Below are 20,539 nucleotides of genomic sequence, written 5' to 3'. Positions count from 1 at the left end.
GGAGGCACGAGCTAATGCTCAGCACTTGCTTCAGTGCAAAGTCTGGGGGCTGAGCTTAGCCCATGCCAGCAAAGGTGGTTGGAACCTGCGTGGAGGCGTTGACACTTCTGCCAACAGCTCCCAGGGCTGTGACTAACTCCACATGGGCAGTGGCGAGTCAGCCTGTTAGCCAAGGCAGCATCCCCTCTTTCTAGCTGTCCTAGAGCTGTGGAGAATGTATGTGGCCTATGCAGCTGGCCTCCAGGTCTTGCCTGTGGCTCTGTCAAACACTGGTTTTACATTTATGAGCTTCTGAGAAACAAGAGTGCACCTCATCCAACTCATTAATTCTAGGTTACAGTTGTGAATGGAAGTTTGGCAATGACATGACTGGAAAATGGATATGTAAGATTGTTCCCTCTGGATCTGTACAAACAATTTTCTATAACCTGTGCCAGACACTAATTCAGTTTCCTCTTTCCGTTGCCTTTACTTGTTTTTTCCGATAAAGTCATCCTAGCTTTTGGATAAGATTGAGGAACTCTTGAAATGGGATGGGCCAACTACTAAATGCTGACAGTTCTATAAAAAGCAGACTGTCATTTTTTTATTATTCTTGCAAGCTCTCCCTCACAAAACAGTATTTCAATTCAAGAGCAAAATAAGACCAAAAATCCCCACATGGCCTTGGTTTGGTCTGTAGTTCCATAAGTACAAATAATTCATCAGAGAAGTAAAATTTTTAGTCAAATGTAGACCCTTGAGTGTCTCTGGTAAGCACGAACATAGATATCTAGGTGACAAAATCAATGCACGAAAATGGTGAATTCACATTTTAACTACAGAAACGTAACCTGTATGCCTGAAAAAATACCTGTCCAAACTGATCAGTGAAAGCAGAAAAAACCCCATGGTGACAAAACCCCTATTCAAATCCAGCAAAGAATATCCAATTCATTGCAAGGGGGGGAAATATCCTGCAGGTTATAATTAAAAATGGGATTCTCGCACTGTGATTTTTTTCCTTTGCCACCTATAGCATTATGAATTCAAGGTTAGGGCACACCTATTGCAGTGCCTGTTACTAGAGTCACAACGTTCTGTGTGGGCAAAACAAAGGGTGATGTTGGGAGCACGTGAATTGAGACAGAGGGAACATACTTACATGGTGATACAGTTTCTTCCCAAAAGTCTCTCTCTGTGCTGCACGCTTGCACAAGATCTCTAAAGCTGTTTCAGCCGCACCGAGGGACCTCATGCAGTGATGAATGCGGCCTGGCCCAAGCCGGCCTTGAGCGATCTCAAACCCCCTGCCCTCACCTGGTTGGAAAGAAAAACAGGCACATGCAGACTCAATTGCCCCTTGACATGATCCATGGTTCTGAGCAGAAGTGGCTTCAGAGCACCAGAGCTAGAAGCAATCTTCTTAAAAATTTATTTTACACTTTACAGAACTGTTGGTTTTTTTACTCCAACTAAATCTGTACTGACAGACAGTTAGTAGCACTTATAGCACCAAGCACACTCCTAAGATGGTTTCTGAGAGGATTTGATTTACCTGTTTTAATTTAAGTGTTAATCTTAACTGAAAAATACATCCATGAGATCTGGTATGAGGTACGAGAACCTGGGGGTAAGACTCGGAGGTTTCCAGGTCCTAAGGCTACTCCCCAAAGCTTTCAGTGAAATAAAAACAGCAGAGAGGAGACAGAAGAAATCAGGATTTATAGTAAGTGAGAGAAGCAGAGCAAAACTCTCCCTGCAGAAGGTCACATGCTGGCCTGCTCATTCTTTCCTTTTTTTTTTCCATTCTGCTAAGTCTGTAGGCACTCAGGCTTGGACAGCCGTGGACTACAGCAGAACACTCTTTTTAGAAGTCTGTAAAGTCTGTGAGAAGTCAGTTTGGACATAGAATGCCACTGACAGTTTCTGGTTTGCTCTACTTCAGGGAAGTGATTTGCACGTGACAGCTACAGCTGCCCTGCTTCCTTCCTTTACCTTTCTGCTCTGAACAAGTTACATTCAAGCAGCAGGTAGACTGCTAAAGGAAGAGTGGGCTCCCCCTCACGTGTTTGAGACCCTGGCTCAACTGACCATAGCAGTCAACTGACCATAGCAGGTTCATAAAATAAACCACCGTTTCATAAAACTTGGCTCATTACTGTACTTATTAAAAAGGAATTAATACTGAAACTCACCCAGTATTATATTGGAGACAGGTACTCGCACATCATTAAAGTGTATCTCAAAATGTCCTCCATGGATCTCATCTACAGGGATAGAGAAGACACAACAGCAGGGTAAAATGGAGGAGGACAAAAATATGGGTCTTCAATTCCTAACTCTTTTTCTATTACATGCATTTCACTTATTTATTTCATGTACAACATTTATTAGTATTACTGCAGCTTCTGAGAGTACTAACAAATTAATACACGTATAGGTGATAAATGTTACCACCTACCCAGGTAGCCAAACACTGAGAGGGGTCTTATCAGCTTCAGCCCTGGTGTGTCCATGGGAACAATAATCATGCTGTGCTGCTTGTACCTGATCGAGACAAAATGCACACGTTATGATTAACTTTGAGTCTCCCTTCTGTTCCCTCCCACCACTTTTATTTTCTATCCTCAATTTAGCATCACATAAAGCCAATACTGAGATTTATCTCTACTGACTGCAGCCACCCTGCCTGCATGCAGTGTGGCATGCATGCTTCAACACTCCCTGAATCACCAGTCAACGAGTTAAAAGGTACTACACCAGCATCTAATGCACCACAACTGTAAAAATACTGCTTCTGTCCCTTCTGCATCACCCAGTCAATTTCCCGCACTCGCCACCACCTTTCGTTTTTGTTCTCAAAACATGTTTATCATCATCATCATCTTGGTTTGCTTATAGTTTAGGAAAAAAAATCCCAATGTTTAAATTCCTTCAGAATATTTAAAGTCAGCTATTAGTCACACAGAACAGGAGGTGACATCTCAGGTCCCTGAATTCAGTTGCAAGTCCTAGCAAGTGCAGTATCACATAATCCCCTCCAAGAACTTGCATTCAGCTTCCAAGAGCTTTACAGATGCCACTGTCTGCACAGCCGCTGCACAAACCCTGCTGTAGGCTGGAAGTAAGTTAGTGTTTACTTGTCAACGGAACCTAGCCAAATCTAAAAACTTAATCAGTGGAATTTGGGCTAAAATCCAACTCGGAGATATAGAAGTTCCACTTCTTTTGCATTACAAGCTGTGTGATTTTAATGGAACCAGTCACGAAGCATTTTATTCATCATTTGCGTAAGTTTTTGTAAAAGGCAATTTTAGTTTGGTAATGAGTTGAACAACAACATTTATTTTAAACATGAAGAGGGAAGTATTATATTACACAGATAGGAATGGAATGAGTAGGTCTGATTAACGATGTACAATGCTGTCTGCTCCCACATCTTCACATAACAAGCATCCCATGTTTCAAACTTAACTTTCTACGCCTACAGATAACTTTGTGAAAAACAGTAGATACCTTCAGGTCTCTGATGTACCACCGGTACTCATTCCATTCAGGAACCCCAAAAGTTTTGGGTTTTTATCATTTAAGCACACAATTCTTCCTCTTGTTAATTATTTTGTATGCTACATTCTGGAAATAAACTGCAAGCCAGAGATAGTTGTTGGTGGAACAACTGATGCAGAATAGAAATAATGTGGCCAACATAAAGTTAGTGAACCCCCAAAATTTCCTGATCCAATTCATCACACAGCTGCACAAACAAACACTAGAGCTAGTGCCAGTGCAAGGGGGGAAGCATGCCAACGCAAGCTGGTGACAGCGGTAAGGTTGAAAGGCTTCAGTCAGCAGCAGCTGGTGGCAAAACAGGAGCTTGGTCAGCAACAGACACATGCACAGGTTTAAAACTGCCCTGTAATTCATGAGCACATCCAACTGATCAAGGCAGTTCATGGTATTTCACTTAACAAAATTTTTGCAAGCAGTGATTCCTCCAGGGAACAAGTTCTAGGTAATTCTCCACTCTCCTATGAATCCTTACCTGGATGCTGAGGAGTTCTTGGTTTTGCCCATTACAATTGCAACTTTGCAATTTGGATTCCCAGCACCTTAAAAAAACCACAAACACAATAATAGCTTTCAATATTAAAATCTCAATGTAGGATCCAATGAAGTTTCATACGAATAAATCTTACTCCCTTCCTTTCATGACACAGGAGCAAAAGCATGCAATCTACTTCAGTGTTCATACTCTGAGTAATCAGACAAACAAAATACACCTTCTTGCTTAACATGGAAAAGGGAATTGACTTGTGAGGAGGGGAACAATGAAAAACCAAACATCCAAATCCTCAAGGACCAAGCTCCATCATCTATTCCTATGAAAAGAGAACAAGAAGGTATTTGAAATGGAATTTAATTACTTCTTTCTCCATTATGTGATACGAAAGCACACCTCAAGCTGAGATGTTGCCATTTCAAAAGTAAACCTTCTTACAGCTATAAAGACTGGAGAATCTATGTGGGAATGAAATGCTGACCACAATATAACCAAATTACACAAATAAGGCTGTCAAAGGGTTATGATGATGGCTTTGCTACTACTTCAGTGTAAATTCTCTGGAATTAATGTTTTTTTCCCCCTTTATGCAAGTAATTTTAGTTTGCGCTCCAAAGAAGTATCCGAATGGAAATCATTGCCTGAAAATAATCTGCCAGCACTTAAAGGCATTGATAACATTACGTGTCTTTGTAGCGTAAAGCTAACACTTTAATGTACAAGCCCTAAAGAAGATTCTACCATTAATTAAAATGGCATCTTATTTCCAAGAGTCTTAATCCTCACAACCTTTTATTTTAAAAGTTTCTTAGTACCAAAGCATGCTCTCATTCCTTTCAAAGTCTCACAGAGATGACAAAGCTAGGGAGCTTGGGAAAAACCTGATTACACCTGACATATGTAACAAACAGTATTTTTTTTATTGCTATCTCAATGCAGGTGACAAGCTTTGCAGAGATACAATTCAAGATTTGATCTGCACCAACTTGGTTTGTTTTGAGGTCAGAAACAAAGATGATTTTTTAACTTCTCTGGCAGCTGCTATCACAAGGTTTGGGAACCTCTGGTCTAAACAATACAACCACCTGGCTTTGAGCTGAGCTACTTCCTCCTAAACACAGTCACAGTGATGGCTGGGAAGCGGGAGACAGATTTATTTTGTTCTGATAAACACTGCCTGTTTTGTGGGCCAGACCGCTGGCTGTTTACTTTCCTGTAATATGCAATATGCAAAACTTTGCAACATGCTATTCACCCATTGTTATTGAAGTGGGATTATATTCGTGGCCCTTGAGCTGTACAATGCTAATGAGCTAAAATATTTGAGTGAAAAGCTGGGTTGGGGAGGAGGTAAATCAGCTTGGTAAAAAACAGAGGTAGCTCTCAAACAGTTGGCTCATTTGGGCAACTACAAATGCGTGACCAACCCCAAAATAACACAACATATGCTTTGGAATGTACTGTCCTGCAAAGAGAAATGCTACAACTCTTAAGGGGTATTTAACTCTTCTCCTTTTCCACAGAAGGTAAAGAATTGCAAAAGTGGTATTTTCTAAACATTTATCTTGAAGTGATGTTTACAACAAAAGACATTTTGACTTTCTGGAATATCTTCACAAACTATTTCGTAAACAATCCTCAAGCCACATCCCTGCTTCAAGAAAAGACAAATTTCACTGTGTTGTATGAAAAAAATCCAAAGAAGCTTTCATGTTGAACTTGGAGAGTAGTTCACCGAGAGACAGACATCTGGTTAGATGCTCTAAATCATTAGTACAAGTTTCTGGAAGGCAAATTAATACCTCTGTTTCTATGTGCTTCTTCCCATCTGAACACAGCAAAGGCATTCCTTAGACTCTAAAGTCCTGAAAACCTAAAGCAAATTTTATGCAGCTTTGACCCATAAACACCAGAAACACTCTGGTCTAATGCAAGACTTCAGTCTTTCAGACTCCAGTGCTCTGGAAGAAATGCAGACTGCCTGGAGGGAATAAACCTCTGATTCGTAAATGGCATTTTTACAACACTTACAGAATTCAAAGAAGCTGCTAGAGGATGGGGGAGAAGAGTCAGCGAAGCCTGACTTTTTGGCAGGAGTTAAGACACTAGTTTTGCAAGAAATGCACAACTGACCAAATAGAAATAGTAGAGATTTTAGAAGGTCAGTTTTAAACATATTTCCGTATGGATAAGCTTTTTAAGAAGCTTTTTCATATATATGTCTGCACAACCTATCCAAAACTTTTAAACTGTAATGTTGCTACATTGGGAAACATCGTAAGTTTAATGTATTACATTTTTTAACTCTTCACGGCACCTACATAGGCAAAGACTATATTTTTCAATGTGCTAAGAGGGTTGATCAAAATCCTACTCAAAGCCTAGTCTTTGCTGTCAGGGGGTGTAATATGCTTTAAGATTACTGATCCTCACACAATCAACTTACACAGGTTCCTTCTGGTGGAGAATACTAAATGTGGCACAGACGGACAGTACAACCTTTACTTAAAGAAGCTGCCATATAACCTGGTTTCAGAAGCCAATAGCACTTAATTCTTGCAGCCTAATTAGCTATTTTTCAGTGTCCAGTCTTCAAATTTTTGTCTAAGGTGATTAAGACAGGATCATCTACTGCATGAATGCTCAGAATAACTATGACTCTTGCCATATTGGTGCTGCATTGGTAAGCCCAGTGGGTTACCTCACTCTGCTAAAGATCAGAGGACTGTGGTGACATTACAGACTTGGCAGCTTCCTAGAAAGGCACTGATAAACACATATTCTGGACTCTCCTACAAGAAGAAACCGGACTGAGTAGGGTGGATGGCAGCACGGTATTGATTGTTGTCATATGGGAATCTTCTGAAGGAGCAAAGAGGACACCCCAAGAGCCTGCAGTAATTTCTATCCACTAGCACAATGTATTCCACATTTTTATCTCGTCTTCTCCAGATAACGCTGCTGAGCATCTGGTTCACATATGACAAAGATCATAACGTAGCTGCAAGCAAATTTGCTACAACCAGCAAAGACAGAGTCAGTGCTGGGGTTCTGCAGCTAATCAGCAAGGGCTATGTCCTGCCACTGAATGTGGCTGCTAATTGTTCCCAGGAGGGCGCACAGTCTCAGATGGTGCCAGTGACAGCAGCTGCTGAGTTTAAGCATCTTTTTTTCCTCACCTTCATCCCACTTTTACACAGCCACAAGTCCTTCTTTGTTAAACAAGATCCATTGTCATGCTGCATTCACTCTTACTTATTTTATGATGTTTATTATTTTTGAGCCTATAGGGCCATATACTGAAATGTAGTATTACACAACAGTATTACTTCTGAACCCTGACTGGAAGGTTCTGTCCTCCCTGCACCCTGCAAAGTCACAAGGAGCTGGGGCACTGTAATAAACAGCACAAGATTTACATGAACAGCGTTCCTACAGGCTGGCCACAGGGCCTCTTAGGCACTGGTAACACAGTCTTCTTTTCTGCAGGCAACACACAGAGATATTTCCCTGGAAGCTTTCTTAGTCCTAGCCCGATTATTCTGTCTTGTGGGGGACCGTATTGAGACAAAGCCTATTCAGAACTGAGAGATTCACCTATCGCAAAGAGATATAGCTCAGTCATCTAAGCAATGATAGGACTTGCAAGAAGCAGATGGGCTGGAAGCAACACAAATGTCTTATTTGCCGCTGTGAAGTACTGTGATAACTCAGGATAAACACATTTCAGAAATAGTAGGAGCACTCTTTCTCTAGATTCCAATGCCTCTTCCAACCCATTTTTCTTTCTTGTTGTGAATTCAAATGAAGCTAGAAGCATGTGGGAAACGCCTGCCCATTACATTCTTAGCTGCCCGTTTTGAAAAACCTTTCCTTTCACACATTCCAAAATAGTTGAAGAACAGACAGATGGCTAATCCAGCCATGGCACGTGCATCCATTTAGTCAATGTATCACAAAGCAAAACCTGACTTCCGTCTGCTCAAAATCTCTCTCTATTGTTGGCCTTCAATATTGCATTTACTGAAACTCATTAGACTGCTACAGGATACAGGATAATTCAAACAAAATAAAAATTCTGGAAGACCATGGAAGGCTCCTGGCAGTCTGCACAAGGTACTCTGCAGAAGAGACCAATTTGAAGCTGTAGAGACTGTGGAAATTTAAGCAAGATCCAGTCATTTTAGGAATTCTTAGCACTGGTAGATTCATGCCTCAGTGCAGAAATGCTAATGTCTGCATGTAAATGGCACAACTTCCTCATCTTCCCTTTCCTCTAAAATAAAATAAAAATACCTACAGGGTGCAGGACTATCTGCTTATACTCTGCTTGCCAATTTACCATGTGCTTTCACATCTTTTCCCTGTCATCTTCCTGGTTTTGTTTAGTACCACATACTGAAACAGCAACCTTCACCATCTCAGAAAAAGTAACCTCATCTCTCCGTTGTATCCCCTAGAAAGTTAATTAAAAAGGGAATATAAGGATCCCTTAAAACCTTATATAGGCAGCCATTAAATGCACAGTAGTCCCCTGAGGCAAAAATATAGTGACTCCCTACAGGTAACTCTGCCCCAGGCAGACCTCCCCTTCTTTCTCTCCTTTTCACCTTTTAAATGTTTGAGTTGATAAAAGCCTTTTGATGATGTAAAAAAAATATTTAGACTTTCAAGAATAAAACAACCAACACCACAGTGAAATAGTAAGAGAGTCTTGACCTTCCACTCACATTCTGGTTGGAACAGGGAGGAATGTAGGAAATGGATGTGTTCAACATGAGAAGTTTCCAGGAAAGCCAGATTATTTTTTTTTAATTTTTTTTAACTGACAAGCCAAAATGAAAGTGCAACTGACTTCCAGATGAGGGTGTGGTGCTTGAAGACAAAATGCAATGTGTCAGACCAATTCAGATCATTTCACTGAAGCACATCTCTATTGCAGTACCGGCTACTAGTCTACTGACAAAAGGAGGTTAGTTTTTTTTAATATTTACTGCTCTGTATATTATGTGTGATATACTTACCTTGTTTACATAGAGAAGAGCTAGGATTTAATGTAGTTAAGTTGGCTTTACAGAAATACGTCATTTCACTAAGGCACATGCTCATTTCCAGTCTTAAAATTAGATTTGTTTAGCAGAAGAACAGAAAACTTTAATTCATTAAAGAAGAAAAAACCCTGTCTGTTTAAACTGGGGATATTAACTTCATGTTGAATGTTGTATATGAATACTCATAAAATCCCTTGTCAAGTTTAAACACACAGAAACAATGAATTTGTGTCTAAATGTAAGGCTGGAGTAATTCTACAAGAAAACATACAAGCTGTCTGTTAACATATCTATTAATATATCTCTTAGAAAACACTACTTGAAAAAAACAGCTGAGGTTCTGAGCTGTTCTGGGTACTTGCGGGCAGTTTTGTATGCAATAAGAATGTTTTCTGTGCATAACATCCTGAGAAGTCTCTGGCTGTAAGATGCACTGTACCCACAGCAATTTGTAAGAAATTCCACATAGGCTTAAGGCAGCTCACTGTGTGGGATGGAGACTAAACTAAGCCTGTTCCAGCACTGTTCAGCACCCCACGGCACTACTCTGCTTTGCTTTATGTAATGAGCATGTATACATGCGCCCCAGAAAAAAGATTAACAGGAATGACAAACATGAATGGGTATGTTAGCCAAAACATAACTGTGTTTTTATGGGAGAAATTTCAGCTGTTAGAATTTAGGTAACTTTGTTTCTGTCAATAACTCAGGTCAGGCAAAAGCCTATCAAGGCAGCAGAGCATGTTCCTCGCCACTGCCAAACCTCTTTGCGATATGCAGACTTGTTGAAGTTTGCACTGAAATGTTTATTGTTTGTCTTTCAAGCAAATTTGCCAGTGATACAATTTGATTAAGCATTCCCAGATGGGTTCTGCAGTAAGTGTTTTAGACCACAAGTAAATCTTTTCAGTTTCATTTTTATTTTAATTCTAATCTTGGCTAAATGGATTAAACTCTCCCTACAGCAATTTCTCTTCCACAACAAAAAAAAAAAAGATAAATTTGCTGCTGATCTCTGAATCTCTCCTCTAAGTACCATAAAGCTGCAAAAGATTACCCATGCTGAAAAATCCTGCTAAAATAGCTTGTTAGGCATAGAACAGACATCTCTCACAGAAATAATAAATAGAATTACTGTATTTTTCCATTCTGCACACCTCATTTAGGCAGCAGTAAATGACAGATTACAAGACTTAAAATAAAAGTAATCCATTTTAAGGTTTAATGGGAAGTGGTTTGAAATGTTAACCAAGTAATCCAAGGAGGTCATTAAGGATGAAGCCAAACCAAACAGTTCATTTCTAACACACTTTAAAAAAAATTTAGATTGCAGATTCACTGCAAAAAAATAAATATCAAGCAAAAGTAGATATTATTCATTCCTTTCTATTTAATTGGTCTGCATCCCTGAATACAAGATCAATCATTTTTTCCTGGCAGACAGAATATATTAACATTTTTTTAAGAGATACTGTTCACAATAAAGGTTTGCCAACCCTTCATATAAACCCTGAAAAACAGAAATGGTATTTGGAACTTTTGAAGCTTGAAAAAGCCAAACTGTAGCTCTCGGGCAGAATAGCAGATAAGAATCTGCTTTCAGTAACGCTGGCCTCAAATTCCGAAACACTGCAGATGATGAGAAAGGGGGATGTGCTTTTAATTCTCAGCTGCTTTTTGCTAAAGCTGTTAAGAGATCTTAATCCCATTTATTTCAAGAAAACAGGGCACTGCTGGACTGTAGTTGACAACAGAAAGAATTTCAGCAAATTAGTCAATGAACACAATTACAGGAAAAGAAGAGAATACCATAGGACATGACTTGCTTAAGACTTATCTGAAGATAAGAACTCTCAAACTTCAAACCTAAGCTGGCAGCAAGAATACAGCCTTAGTTGTTTACAGAGTACTTTGACATGAGACGGTACTTGAAAAAACAGGAGAGTCTCTGAGCTGTTTGGGTACTTGCGGGCAGCTTTGTATGCAGTAAGATTCCTTTCTGACATATCATCCTGAGAACTCTCCAGCTGTAAATTGCAGTGTACCCACAGCAACTTGATTCTGTATGAAATTCCACATGGGCATGGCTCGCTGTGTGGGATGGAGACTAAACTAAGCTTGTTCTACTGCTGTTCAGCAACTGACTCTACTGCTGTGCTTTATGTAATGGGCATGTATATGTGTGCCTGAGAAACAAGCAAGCACACTCTCCCTATGTTACACTCGTATCCCGGATCTGCCAAAATTTATGACAGTAGGCACAGAATATTTCTGCTTGCCTCTCAGCTTTAACCTGTTAGTATTCCTTATGCACTCTATTGTAATAGCATTTACAGCCTTCAGCTGGTACATCTTTGCTTTGTATAGACTGTAGAGAGGAAGGTGTAATTTCAACCCTACAAAGGTACACATTTATTTTGCAATTAATATTGTTAAACGTAACTCCATCAGAGCAGTTTAAGCAATGATGGCTCCTCAACTGAAAGGTGGAGACCAGTGAGGTGCACTCCAAGCACCTTGCAATCTCAAACACTAAGGTTAATGAAAACATTTAAATTTAATCCCTTTTACTCTGTATTGCATGTGCGGATGTAGTCAGTTACCCTATTTGATGTAAGAATGTGAGACAGTCTGTTCTGCCTCCATCACTGTCTAGCTCTACTTTAATATATTCTCAGTATCCAACTTCTTTAAACTTAAAATGTGTAAGCAACCTTGAGCAAGGGATTTAGGCTTCAACAGAATTTTTAAAATGTAAACCCAGTATTATTTGTTTGGTTTTCCCTTCTTCCCTGCTTTTTCTTGTGTCTTGTAGCTTTGCCATGGGCTGGGATATGAATAACTCAACCGATTACTGGATTGAGGATGAAGAAGACTATCTCAACTCTGTAACAGATTACAATACATATGAGCTTCTCTGTGAAAAGAGTGATGTGAGAAATTTCAGTAAATTATTTCTCCCTGTGTTCTATGCATTGGCTTTCACTGTTGGAGTTGCTGGAAATTCATTAGTGGTTGCAATTTATGCCTATTGCAAGAAACCGAAGACTAAGACGGATGTGTACATCATGCACCTAGCCATTGCTGATTTGCTCTTGCTCTTTACACTCCCTTTTTGGGCTGCAAATGCAGTGCAGGGATGGGAACTTGGAAACTCAATGTGCAAGCTCACTTCTTCTCTGTACACCATGAATTTCAGCTCTAGCATGCTGTTCCTGGCCTGTATCAGTGTGGATAGGTACAAGGCCACTTCCGAATCCCAGAGTCATAGAAGAATTGGTAAACACTGCAGTGTTACCTGCATCTGTGTCTGGCTGTCTGCTATTTTCCTCAGTATCCCTGAACTGATATTTAATCAAGTCAAGAAACACAATGACAGGAATGAATGCCTTCCTGTATTTCCAATGAACATGGAAACACTCCTAAAAGCAACCATTCAAATCTTGGAAATTATCCTGGAATTTCTGCTTCCTTTCCTAGTAATGCTGATCTGCTATTCAGCTACTGCTCGAGCAATCTTTAGATCTGCAAATGTTAAAAAATCTAGACCTTTTATGGTTCTGCTGGCAGTAGTGGCTGCTTTCATTATCACCCAGCTACCTTACAACATAGTTAAGCTCTGGCGAGCCATAGATATCATCTATATGTTGATTACTGACTGTGATGCAAGCAAAACCATAGATGTTGCACTCCAGGTCACCAAGAGCATAGCTTTGTTTCATACCTGCCTGAACCCTCTTCTCTATGCCTTTCTGGGTGCCTCTTTTAAAATGCATATTATGAAAATCGCAAAAAATTATGGATACTGGAGAAGACAACAACAGAATGGAAGACCTGAAGAAATTTCTATGAATTATGAAGACCACACTGAAGAAACAATTAGTTTCACTATATAGCATCTCCATTACTTTCATTATCTTATATAACCAAGGGAATTATTTACTAATTCTGGTGGTATTGTTTCAGCAGCTTTTTCACTGCATTTCAACTTTCAGATGAATTTCTGAACCTGCAGACTAGCCAAGACAGTACAGTGCAGTTCCAAGTGGAACATATTGATCAAAATTAGGCATCGGGCGAGAACTAAATCCTGAAATTCCTAGAAACTGCTAGAGCTATTTAGTAGGGAGAAAAAAAAAAAAAAAAAAAAAAAAAGAAAAAAACCCAACCCAACCCCAAAAAACCTACAACAAACCCCAAACACCTAAAAAAATCCCAAGATGTAACTTTACAAGTGTCACAGTAGCAGGCAATTAAATAGCTGTGTAGTGAACAATCTGTACACGTGCAAACATCTACATAAAACAGAAAAAGGAACCATCAGTAATAAAATAGCAGTACAGATTCTTTTGTACCAAAAATTAATAATCTTGTGTTTCTCCAACTATTCTGTAAAACTTTCGCACATTTGCCTAATAAGTCAGTTCCATTTCTTTTCCCCTGCTATCATTCCATATACTTTTGCAGCTTGAAGTGAGGTATAAGTTCATGGCTGAGAACTGAGAGAGAGGGAGGGGAGAAAAAACCCATTCTGTATGTCATTCCGCATACATATAGCAACAACAACATCCTCCACAACGAACAGTAAATCCTTCTCAGTAACTACCAAAAATGACCTTTAACCTCTCCTTTTTGGCTCACTCTAAACTTCAACAAGCCCGGTGCCCCCTGGGAGGCACATTTTAGATCTCTGTAAATGCCACCGCAGTGTCAAATATACAAAGTAACGTTAAAGCATTGGCAGAAATGTAACAAAAAGTTAAGTTAATCTTCAGATACAGGGCCTGAAATTTCTAGTCAGAATTTGTAAAATGAATCAAACACTACAATAACTGTATCTGCTAAAATATATGGAGATAAAATAAAATCAAAGAATACAAGTACGCTTTCATTTATTCGTGCCTTTGTCTTTGTTTTAGTAGATACTGATATATCTCTTCACAGGCATTTATCAATTTATCAAGCTGGAGGGCTTGCTTGATGAACAATTGAGGTTCTGACTCAATATGGACCTCATGGTCAGTGGGATTTACAGTTTTCTCATGGAGAGGTACCAAGGTCATCCCCTGCCAAAGTCCTGGCAAGGATGCCAGGAAAACAGCAGTTTTCCATGAGTGTCTGCAAGCATATATTGACAAGATAAGCTTTCAAGATGAACAAAGTGGTATTACAACATACTGTCCCTGCCTTCAAACACCTCATGGGCTCTGAAAAAATGCCTGATCTATGGCTTATGAAAGCCAACATGAGTGTCTTATTCCTAGACACTGTTGCTAGTTACACAGTTATGGACTGGAAGAAAAAGCTCTAAAATGACAGACAAGGAACAACAGTAGGATAAACACAGCACAAGCCTCTTCTCTCTGGATGGCAAAAGCTTACAGAATTTCTGCCCAGTATTTTACAAAGTACTAGGGTGTGAACAGACAAGTCAGAAGTGCTTGACAGATGGTCTACACATACACCATAAATCTGACATATTTAAGCCATACTGGATTTACTGTAGATATGCAAAGCACCCATTCCACAAAGGAACTGACTCCTTCCATACGTGATTTATGACTTGTCTTCACAAATACAGAGTGGTTGCACCCAGAGCGACATTCTGACCAGGCTGCCAGGCTTCTGGAATTCCCAAATGCCCAAGGTCCTAAAGTCCCACTCACAGTAAAAAGGAAGAAAGAACCCCAAACCCTCCGAAACCAAAAAAACCAACCAGGCTGAAAAGGAGACTCTGCGCTGCACGTATGTGTTCCTCAATCTTCTTGAAATTGCGGTGCCCTTTAAGCATCTGTCTTTATACAAACCTGACTGTCCTAGTTATTTTGATCAGAAATAAGACAAACCAAATCATGCTTACTCTCTTATGTTTACTCTCCTTTTTTTAATCCACATAAGTAATATTATGAATAATATTTTTGTGTGTGACCTCCTACAAACTTTCCTATTACTACCTTAGGAACTGCAATGCACAGCTGGGAAACACTGATCCAGAGCAAAGGTAGCAGCCAGCAGTTAAGCAACGCTCTCATGTCAAGAGACAAGATACCATGACACCTTTTGCTGCCCGTTTTGCAGTACTAGGAAAGAGAGAGCCCTATTTTCTGGTAAGTCTAGGTATTGCACAAGCGTGTATCAGGTAGCTGCCACTCTCACAAGGTACATAAATGAAACATTCAAGTTTCACTCCAGTTGGCACCTCACTGTATTTAGTTGGCTTCCAGACTCCCAGGGAATGATGATTTTCAAGTTGTTGTCACGTATGTTTTGGTGAAAATGTAACAGTGCTACAGTACCAAGGACTTATACTACTTATGGTACAAATACATTGATTTCTCTGCAAAGTACAGTATAAGAAAATCCAGTTCAACTGCATCACAGGCTAGTTTAAAAAGCAGCCAAATTCTACTGTAACTGCACAATATACTCAAACCTCACAGACAAGCTCCCAAAGGCAGCTTCATAAGAACAAAGTTTAAAGGCTAAAACCTTACAGAAATACATAAGTTACCTGATAGAAACAAAATTCAGAGGTTCTAAAAAGGGCCCAAACCTGCAAGGCGGATTCGAGTCTTGGAGTTTGTTTCAAGGAAAAAAAAGCTTGATTCAGCTATTTTCCTTATTTCACATTCTATTACCTTTACTCAAGAAGAAACATTTTTCCATCTCAGAAATGGAGCATAAATATTTTTGGTTTATCAGTTTTTGGAAAGAATGCTAGACTTAGCCATTCTTATATAGGGTTTCCATACTTACCACTGCTCCACCACTTCTTGCCATTGATCACATAACTGTTTCCATCTCGCTCAACGCTGCATTGCATATTGGTAGCATCACTTGAAGCCACGTCAGGTTCTGTGTTAAATAAAAAAAACACCACCAAGCCACTGGATTAAATATGCAGGTAGTCCTACCTCCATAAATATAGGGATCTAGATATACTCTATTGACAGGAACACTATTTTGCTCCCAGTAGAAAAACTTTTTTCAGAACCTCACTCTGCTGGCGGTCAAAGGCTTTCTATTTTCCAACAACCCACATTGGTTGGGTGTTCCAACAACCCACATTCACAGCCCATTTAAACTTACTCGTTCTTGAGCTCAGACTATCCTTTATAGTCAGCAGCCTTCTTCCTTCCCTGATGTTTTTAAAACCTTCCTCCTTCCAATGTACTTACAGGCAAGTTGTATCTCTCCTTAGCCTTTTTTTTCCCCTAGACTCTTCTCAAGTGAAACTAAAGAGATTTACTACTGCTTTTGTGACAGGTTATGAAATAGGTTACACAAAGTTGACAGCAAAATGTCATCCATGGTTGTTTAGAACAGGAAAGATTCTTCCTGTCCTTTAACCCTTAAGTTCTTTTATAGGCCACCTTCTTTAAAGCAAAACCATCCCTTTCCTCTTGGGAAACACAGTGAAACAGAATTTGCAAGGCTGAGTTCTCTTAGCTCCTGCTGACACAGGAAGATCAAGATTTTGAAATCACATCTTCAAAAGCTACCTTTCTATAGCAAGAGCCAGGCCTTCCAGAGACGCTGAATGCCACAGGCTTTCAAGAGCAAAAATTAATACAACGCTGAGCTAAAGACATAACACACATAAAGCAAGTGAACCATATGTTGTACAAGTTATCTTCAGGTTATGTCTTAAAACCTCTACCTAAGACATACTGCAAAACCACACAACTTTAATCACAATAATCATACTTGTACCTAATTGTGTGTTTCTAGAGAACCCCAAAGCACATTACAAAAAAGGGTAAGTGTTATTGTAAACCAATTTGGTACAATAAAATGTATTTTACTAGTACTAAAAATAAACTGAAAATATATGGAAAGCAAATACTGATTATTGTAACCGTGAAGAATGGTAACTATTGGGGAAGGGCACCAAGAGCGCTTCACTTTGCATTCACAGCTCATACATGATTTCACCTTCAAACACATTCACAGGTACAGTGGAAATTTCTGTATTCACAAACACATAACAACTTGTAGGTTTGTACTTTTCACATATGCCATATGAAATTTCCGCCAATTGCATCTAACTTTCTTCTGGAGAAAAATTTACCTGTCATGCAGAAACAAGAACTAATCTTCCCTTCTAGGAGAGGCTCCAGCCACTCCTTCTTCTGCTCTTCAGTCCCATACATGTGCAGGACTTCCATGTTTCCAGTGTCTGTAAAAGATCAGCAGTCATGTTTTCTTCTCGAAACGCCCAACTCAAGGCATAAGATGCCCAACTTTTTAATGCTCTCAGTGTTGTACTTATGGACAAGGTTGCTAACCTGGTGCGTGACAGTTGAAAACCTCAGGAGCAAAGCAGCATTTCCCCATCTCCTCAGCTATTAGTGCGTAGTCCAGCTGGCTGAGACCACTGACATCTGGGAGAAAAAGGTTCCACAGACCTTCTGCTTTGGCCATTTCCTGTTGAAAGAATCATCAGAGAAAAACATAAGCAATAAATCTTAATAAATCTTGCTGCCCTTTTTCTTCCTTTCTGCCTAACATACTGTCCAGTGTATCTGATGCCTTTTTTCGATAGCTATTTTCAGTAGGTACAGTCTTTGACTTCAAATTCAGGCATACACCTCACAGAACTCACTTTTGCTTTCCTCCTCTCTCATTCGTATCTCCCACCTCCTTTTGCACACTTCCTTCTTCCTTTCCTTCCACTATTCCTCACACTGTTTCTTCCCATGCAGAGTAACTTCTCCAGCAGGATATGCCAAACATTCTTATGCTCTATGTCAATGCCTGTTTCTTTTACTGCTAGAGTGCTCAGGAGTATTTATTATCTGATACCTTCAGTCTCTCAAGCAGTGGTGGTTTCTTCCATTTTTCCTCAGTATTTCCACATCCAGCATAGTATTTTATTATTTCCTTAGAGAGACAATTTAAAAGATGCTGTTTAAATTAAGAACACATGTAACACACAAGTAATAATATGGTATCTTTTCCAGCCCTACACCCCAAAGAACCAGTACAAAAAAAATTCAACACAGGTTTTTATTACATAGTTGGTTGCATTATAAAATTAAAAATATAACTGACAATCAAACTGCAATCTATTAATTTTGCAAGACTTTAAATGCATCATGGAGATGGCCCCAATCCATACCTTATTTCATAGCGGGAAAAGATTTGGGATGGTTTAAAGTATGTGATGATGACGCTAGAAGGTGAGTGATTTCTGATGATACAAGCAACTGTTACCAAACAGTATGCACAAGAGGCATGAATCCAGAAGTAAAATAATCCAAAAATAAATAAAAACCTGAGGTACTGACATTTAAGATTCAGGTTTCCCATCATCATATGGAGATATATAAGCCAGTTAATCTTTTTTTAACTGAGAAAAAAACACAAAGAATACTTTTTATTTTCCTGTCAAAACAATTCCTTAACAGATGATACAAGCAGTCATTCTGACCACCAATGATTAGTATTAAGTAAAACTGTGTATTCAGTAATCCTAGTATTTTCACAAGCATGTTTTAGTGAAACACAACACTTCAAAGCTGGCCCAGAACTAGTTTTAGAACAAACAAAATAGTGCCCTCTTCTGAAAATCGCACAATAAGACAAATTCTGAAGTAGATTTTGTAAGTCTCATTCACAATCCCTGTTATCAGAACTAACTTACAAGCCCAACACTACTCATCTGCAAAACTGGCATGGCTATTTGTGGTTCATTTGTTTTTAAAGCAAGTACTTCAATTATTGCAAGGCTCCCTTGGATAATCCAAAGCTAGTTACAGATAGGCTTTCAAGAAACTTTGCATATCAAGAGTTTCTGAGCTCAATCCCTGCTTGTGATAGGCAGAGGAATTCATAAATCTTTTAGATTAATACATTCTCTGCATTTCTGCCTGACTACAAATCAAAAGGGGAAAAAAAAATCAAAAAGCCAAAACCCCCAGTTCTGCAAGAAAAGTCATCTGTGCTTCCACAAGGCTAAAAGTTGAACCAACTTTTTAAGTGGAAAATTTCTAATCTCTCTAGGCTAATTCATTATCTGATTTCAAACATTCACTGGTATTAGATATATCCAGGAATGAGGGCATGTTGATAGAACAAAAACCAAGATTCCATAATGTAAGTGTCACATTTTAAAAAATAAGGCAACAAACAGAAACATTCCATTTTGTATGGTTAAAACCAGCAGTTTACATTTTTTAACTAAGCATCTTTCCATTTAGTATGTAAGAGTCCTAGGTTTTTGTTAGAAGTATTTTGGCAAACACCTTTACAAAGTAACTCTTTAAAAAGAGTAGTTCTTAAACTTTAAAAAAATTAAAAAGTAACTCTTAGCTTTCATTAGCAATCCATACAACATTTTAGTTCTGAAAAAAAATTGATGCAGACTATAATTTCTGTTAATATTTTGCAATGTCACAAACATCACTGCAAGAAAATAAGAATGCTTTGAAAATAAAAATAGGACATACTTTACAATTTTCATAAACTCCAGTCATAAAATGTACATTTACAAGTAGGTTTACTAAAAGCTTTTACCTTCTCAGCTGGATATATGTGCTGCTTCATGAACTGCTTGACTTTCAACAAAATTTCTTGGCCTTTCCTACTTTGATGGAACAGCTCTCCAGAAACACTGTGATGTGTGCTGCTGAAAGATGACCTAGAGAAGAACGTTCAATGCAATGACAAGTAAGACCAGAATTTCCCTCATAATAATATAAGCTACCTTGTAGAGGCATTTAAATAAGTGGAGACATTGTAAAAGCTTTGCATTGCCTTTGACCACACTTACCTTTCTGAGAGCTCTAACCCTCTCTCTGCCAAAGGCTTCACAATCTTTGCAAATTCATGACTATTCTCTGCAGAAGCATTTCCAATGAGATATCTAGCATATATACCCTAAAACCAAAAGGAAGGCATATATGGTATAATCATGGATTTAAAATTGTCTTTTTAAGAGAATAGTGATTTCTTGAACTACGAAAGTAACACTTAAATTCTCATATTCTTAAAAGGAAAAACTTAGCACCCAGACAGATTTTACTGGGATATGTTAATACTGCTTTTGGTCCATTTCTGATATACTGGAGATGCTTGGTGCACAAGAGATTAAAAAAACCATACCACAGCTAAACCAAACTAAAGGCAAATCACAAAAACTAATAAAGGGGGGGGGGAAAAAAGAAAACAAAGGAAAATGTCTGCACGTGATAATGCAAGCAAGCCCAATCTGTCCCTTAAGCCAACTGACAACAGTATACACATATAATTATTATCCACTATTAAATTCACTACCCACAGACACACTCTTACACCAAATTAATACCAAGTAGCTTATCCCACATTTGGCATGCTGATCTCACGCTGCAACTTCTTAAAATGTATTTATGCCCTACAGCGCTTGAATATATAATTAAACATTTACTTCTGTAACAATGAACCAAGAAAACTTATTTTCTCCTAT

General features: G+C 38.9%; 2 protein-coding genes across 2 annotated transcripts in view; one reads left to right on the top strand and one right to left on the bottom strand.

Annotated features, from left to right (window-relative positions):
- ACAD11 (acyl-CoA dehydrogenase family member 11) overlaps positions 1–20,539 on the bottom strand; it is a 33,984-nt gene that overhangs the window by 2,322 nt on the left and 11,123 nt on the right. Inside the window, exons 8-17 of the mRNA XM_080387229.1 lie at positions 19,868–19,974; positions 19,612–19,735; positions 17,899–17,976; positions 17,382–17,520; positions 17,165–17,272; positions 15,850–15,948; positions 4,025–4,091; positions 2,444–2,529; positions 2,178–2,249; positions 1,145–1,299 (exon numbers count right to left, since the gene is read on the bottom strand). Coding sequence (XP_080243355.1) covers positions 1,145–1,299; positions 2,178–2,249; positions 2,444–2,529; positions 4,025–4,091; positions 15,850–15,948; positions 17,165–17,272; positions 17,382–17,520; positions 17,899–17,976; positions 19,612–19,735; positions 19,868–19,974 — 1,035 coding nt within the window. The remainder of the gene's footprint in view (positions 1–1,144; positions 1,300–2,177; positions 2,250–2,443; positions 2,530–4,024; positions 4,092–15,849; positions 15,949–17,164; positions 17,273–17,381; positions 17,521–17,898; positions 17,977–19,611; positions 19,736–19,867; positions 19,975–20,539) is intronic.
- ACKR4 (atypical chemokine receptor 4) lies at positions 4,098–13,984 on the top strand. Its single transcript, XM_080387283.1, has 2 exons — positions 4,098–9,014; positions 11,909–13,984. Exon 2 carries the CDS (start codon positions 11,916–11,918, stop codon positions 12,987–12,989), a length of 1,074 nt encoding a protein of 357 aa, XP_080243409.1. The 5' UTR covers positions 4,098–9,014; positions 11,909–11,915; the 3' UTR covers positions 12,990–13,984.

Source organism: Falco punctatus (genome assembly GCF_963210335.1).
Source record: "Falco punctatus genome assembly, chromosome: 4".
NCBI classification, from domain to species: domain Eukaryota; kingdom Metazoa; phylum Chordata; class Aves; order Falconiformes; family Falconidae; genus Falco; species Falco punctatus.
Note: the sequence above shows the minus strand (reverse complement) of the source record. Positions and strands in the feature narration are given on the sequence as shown.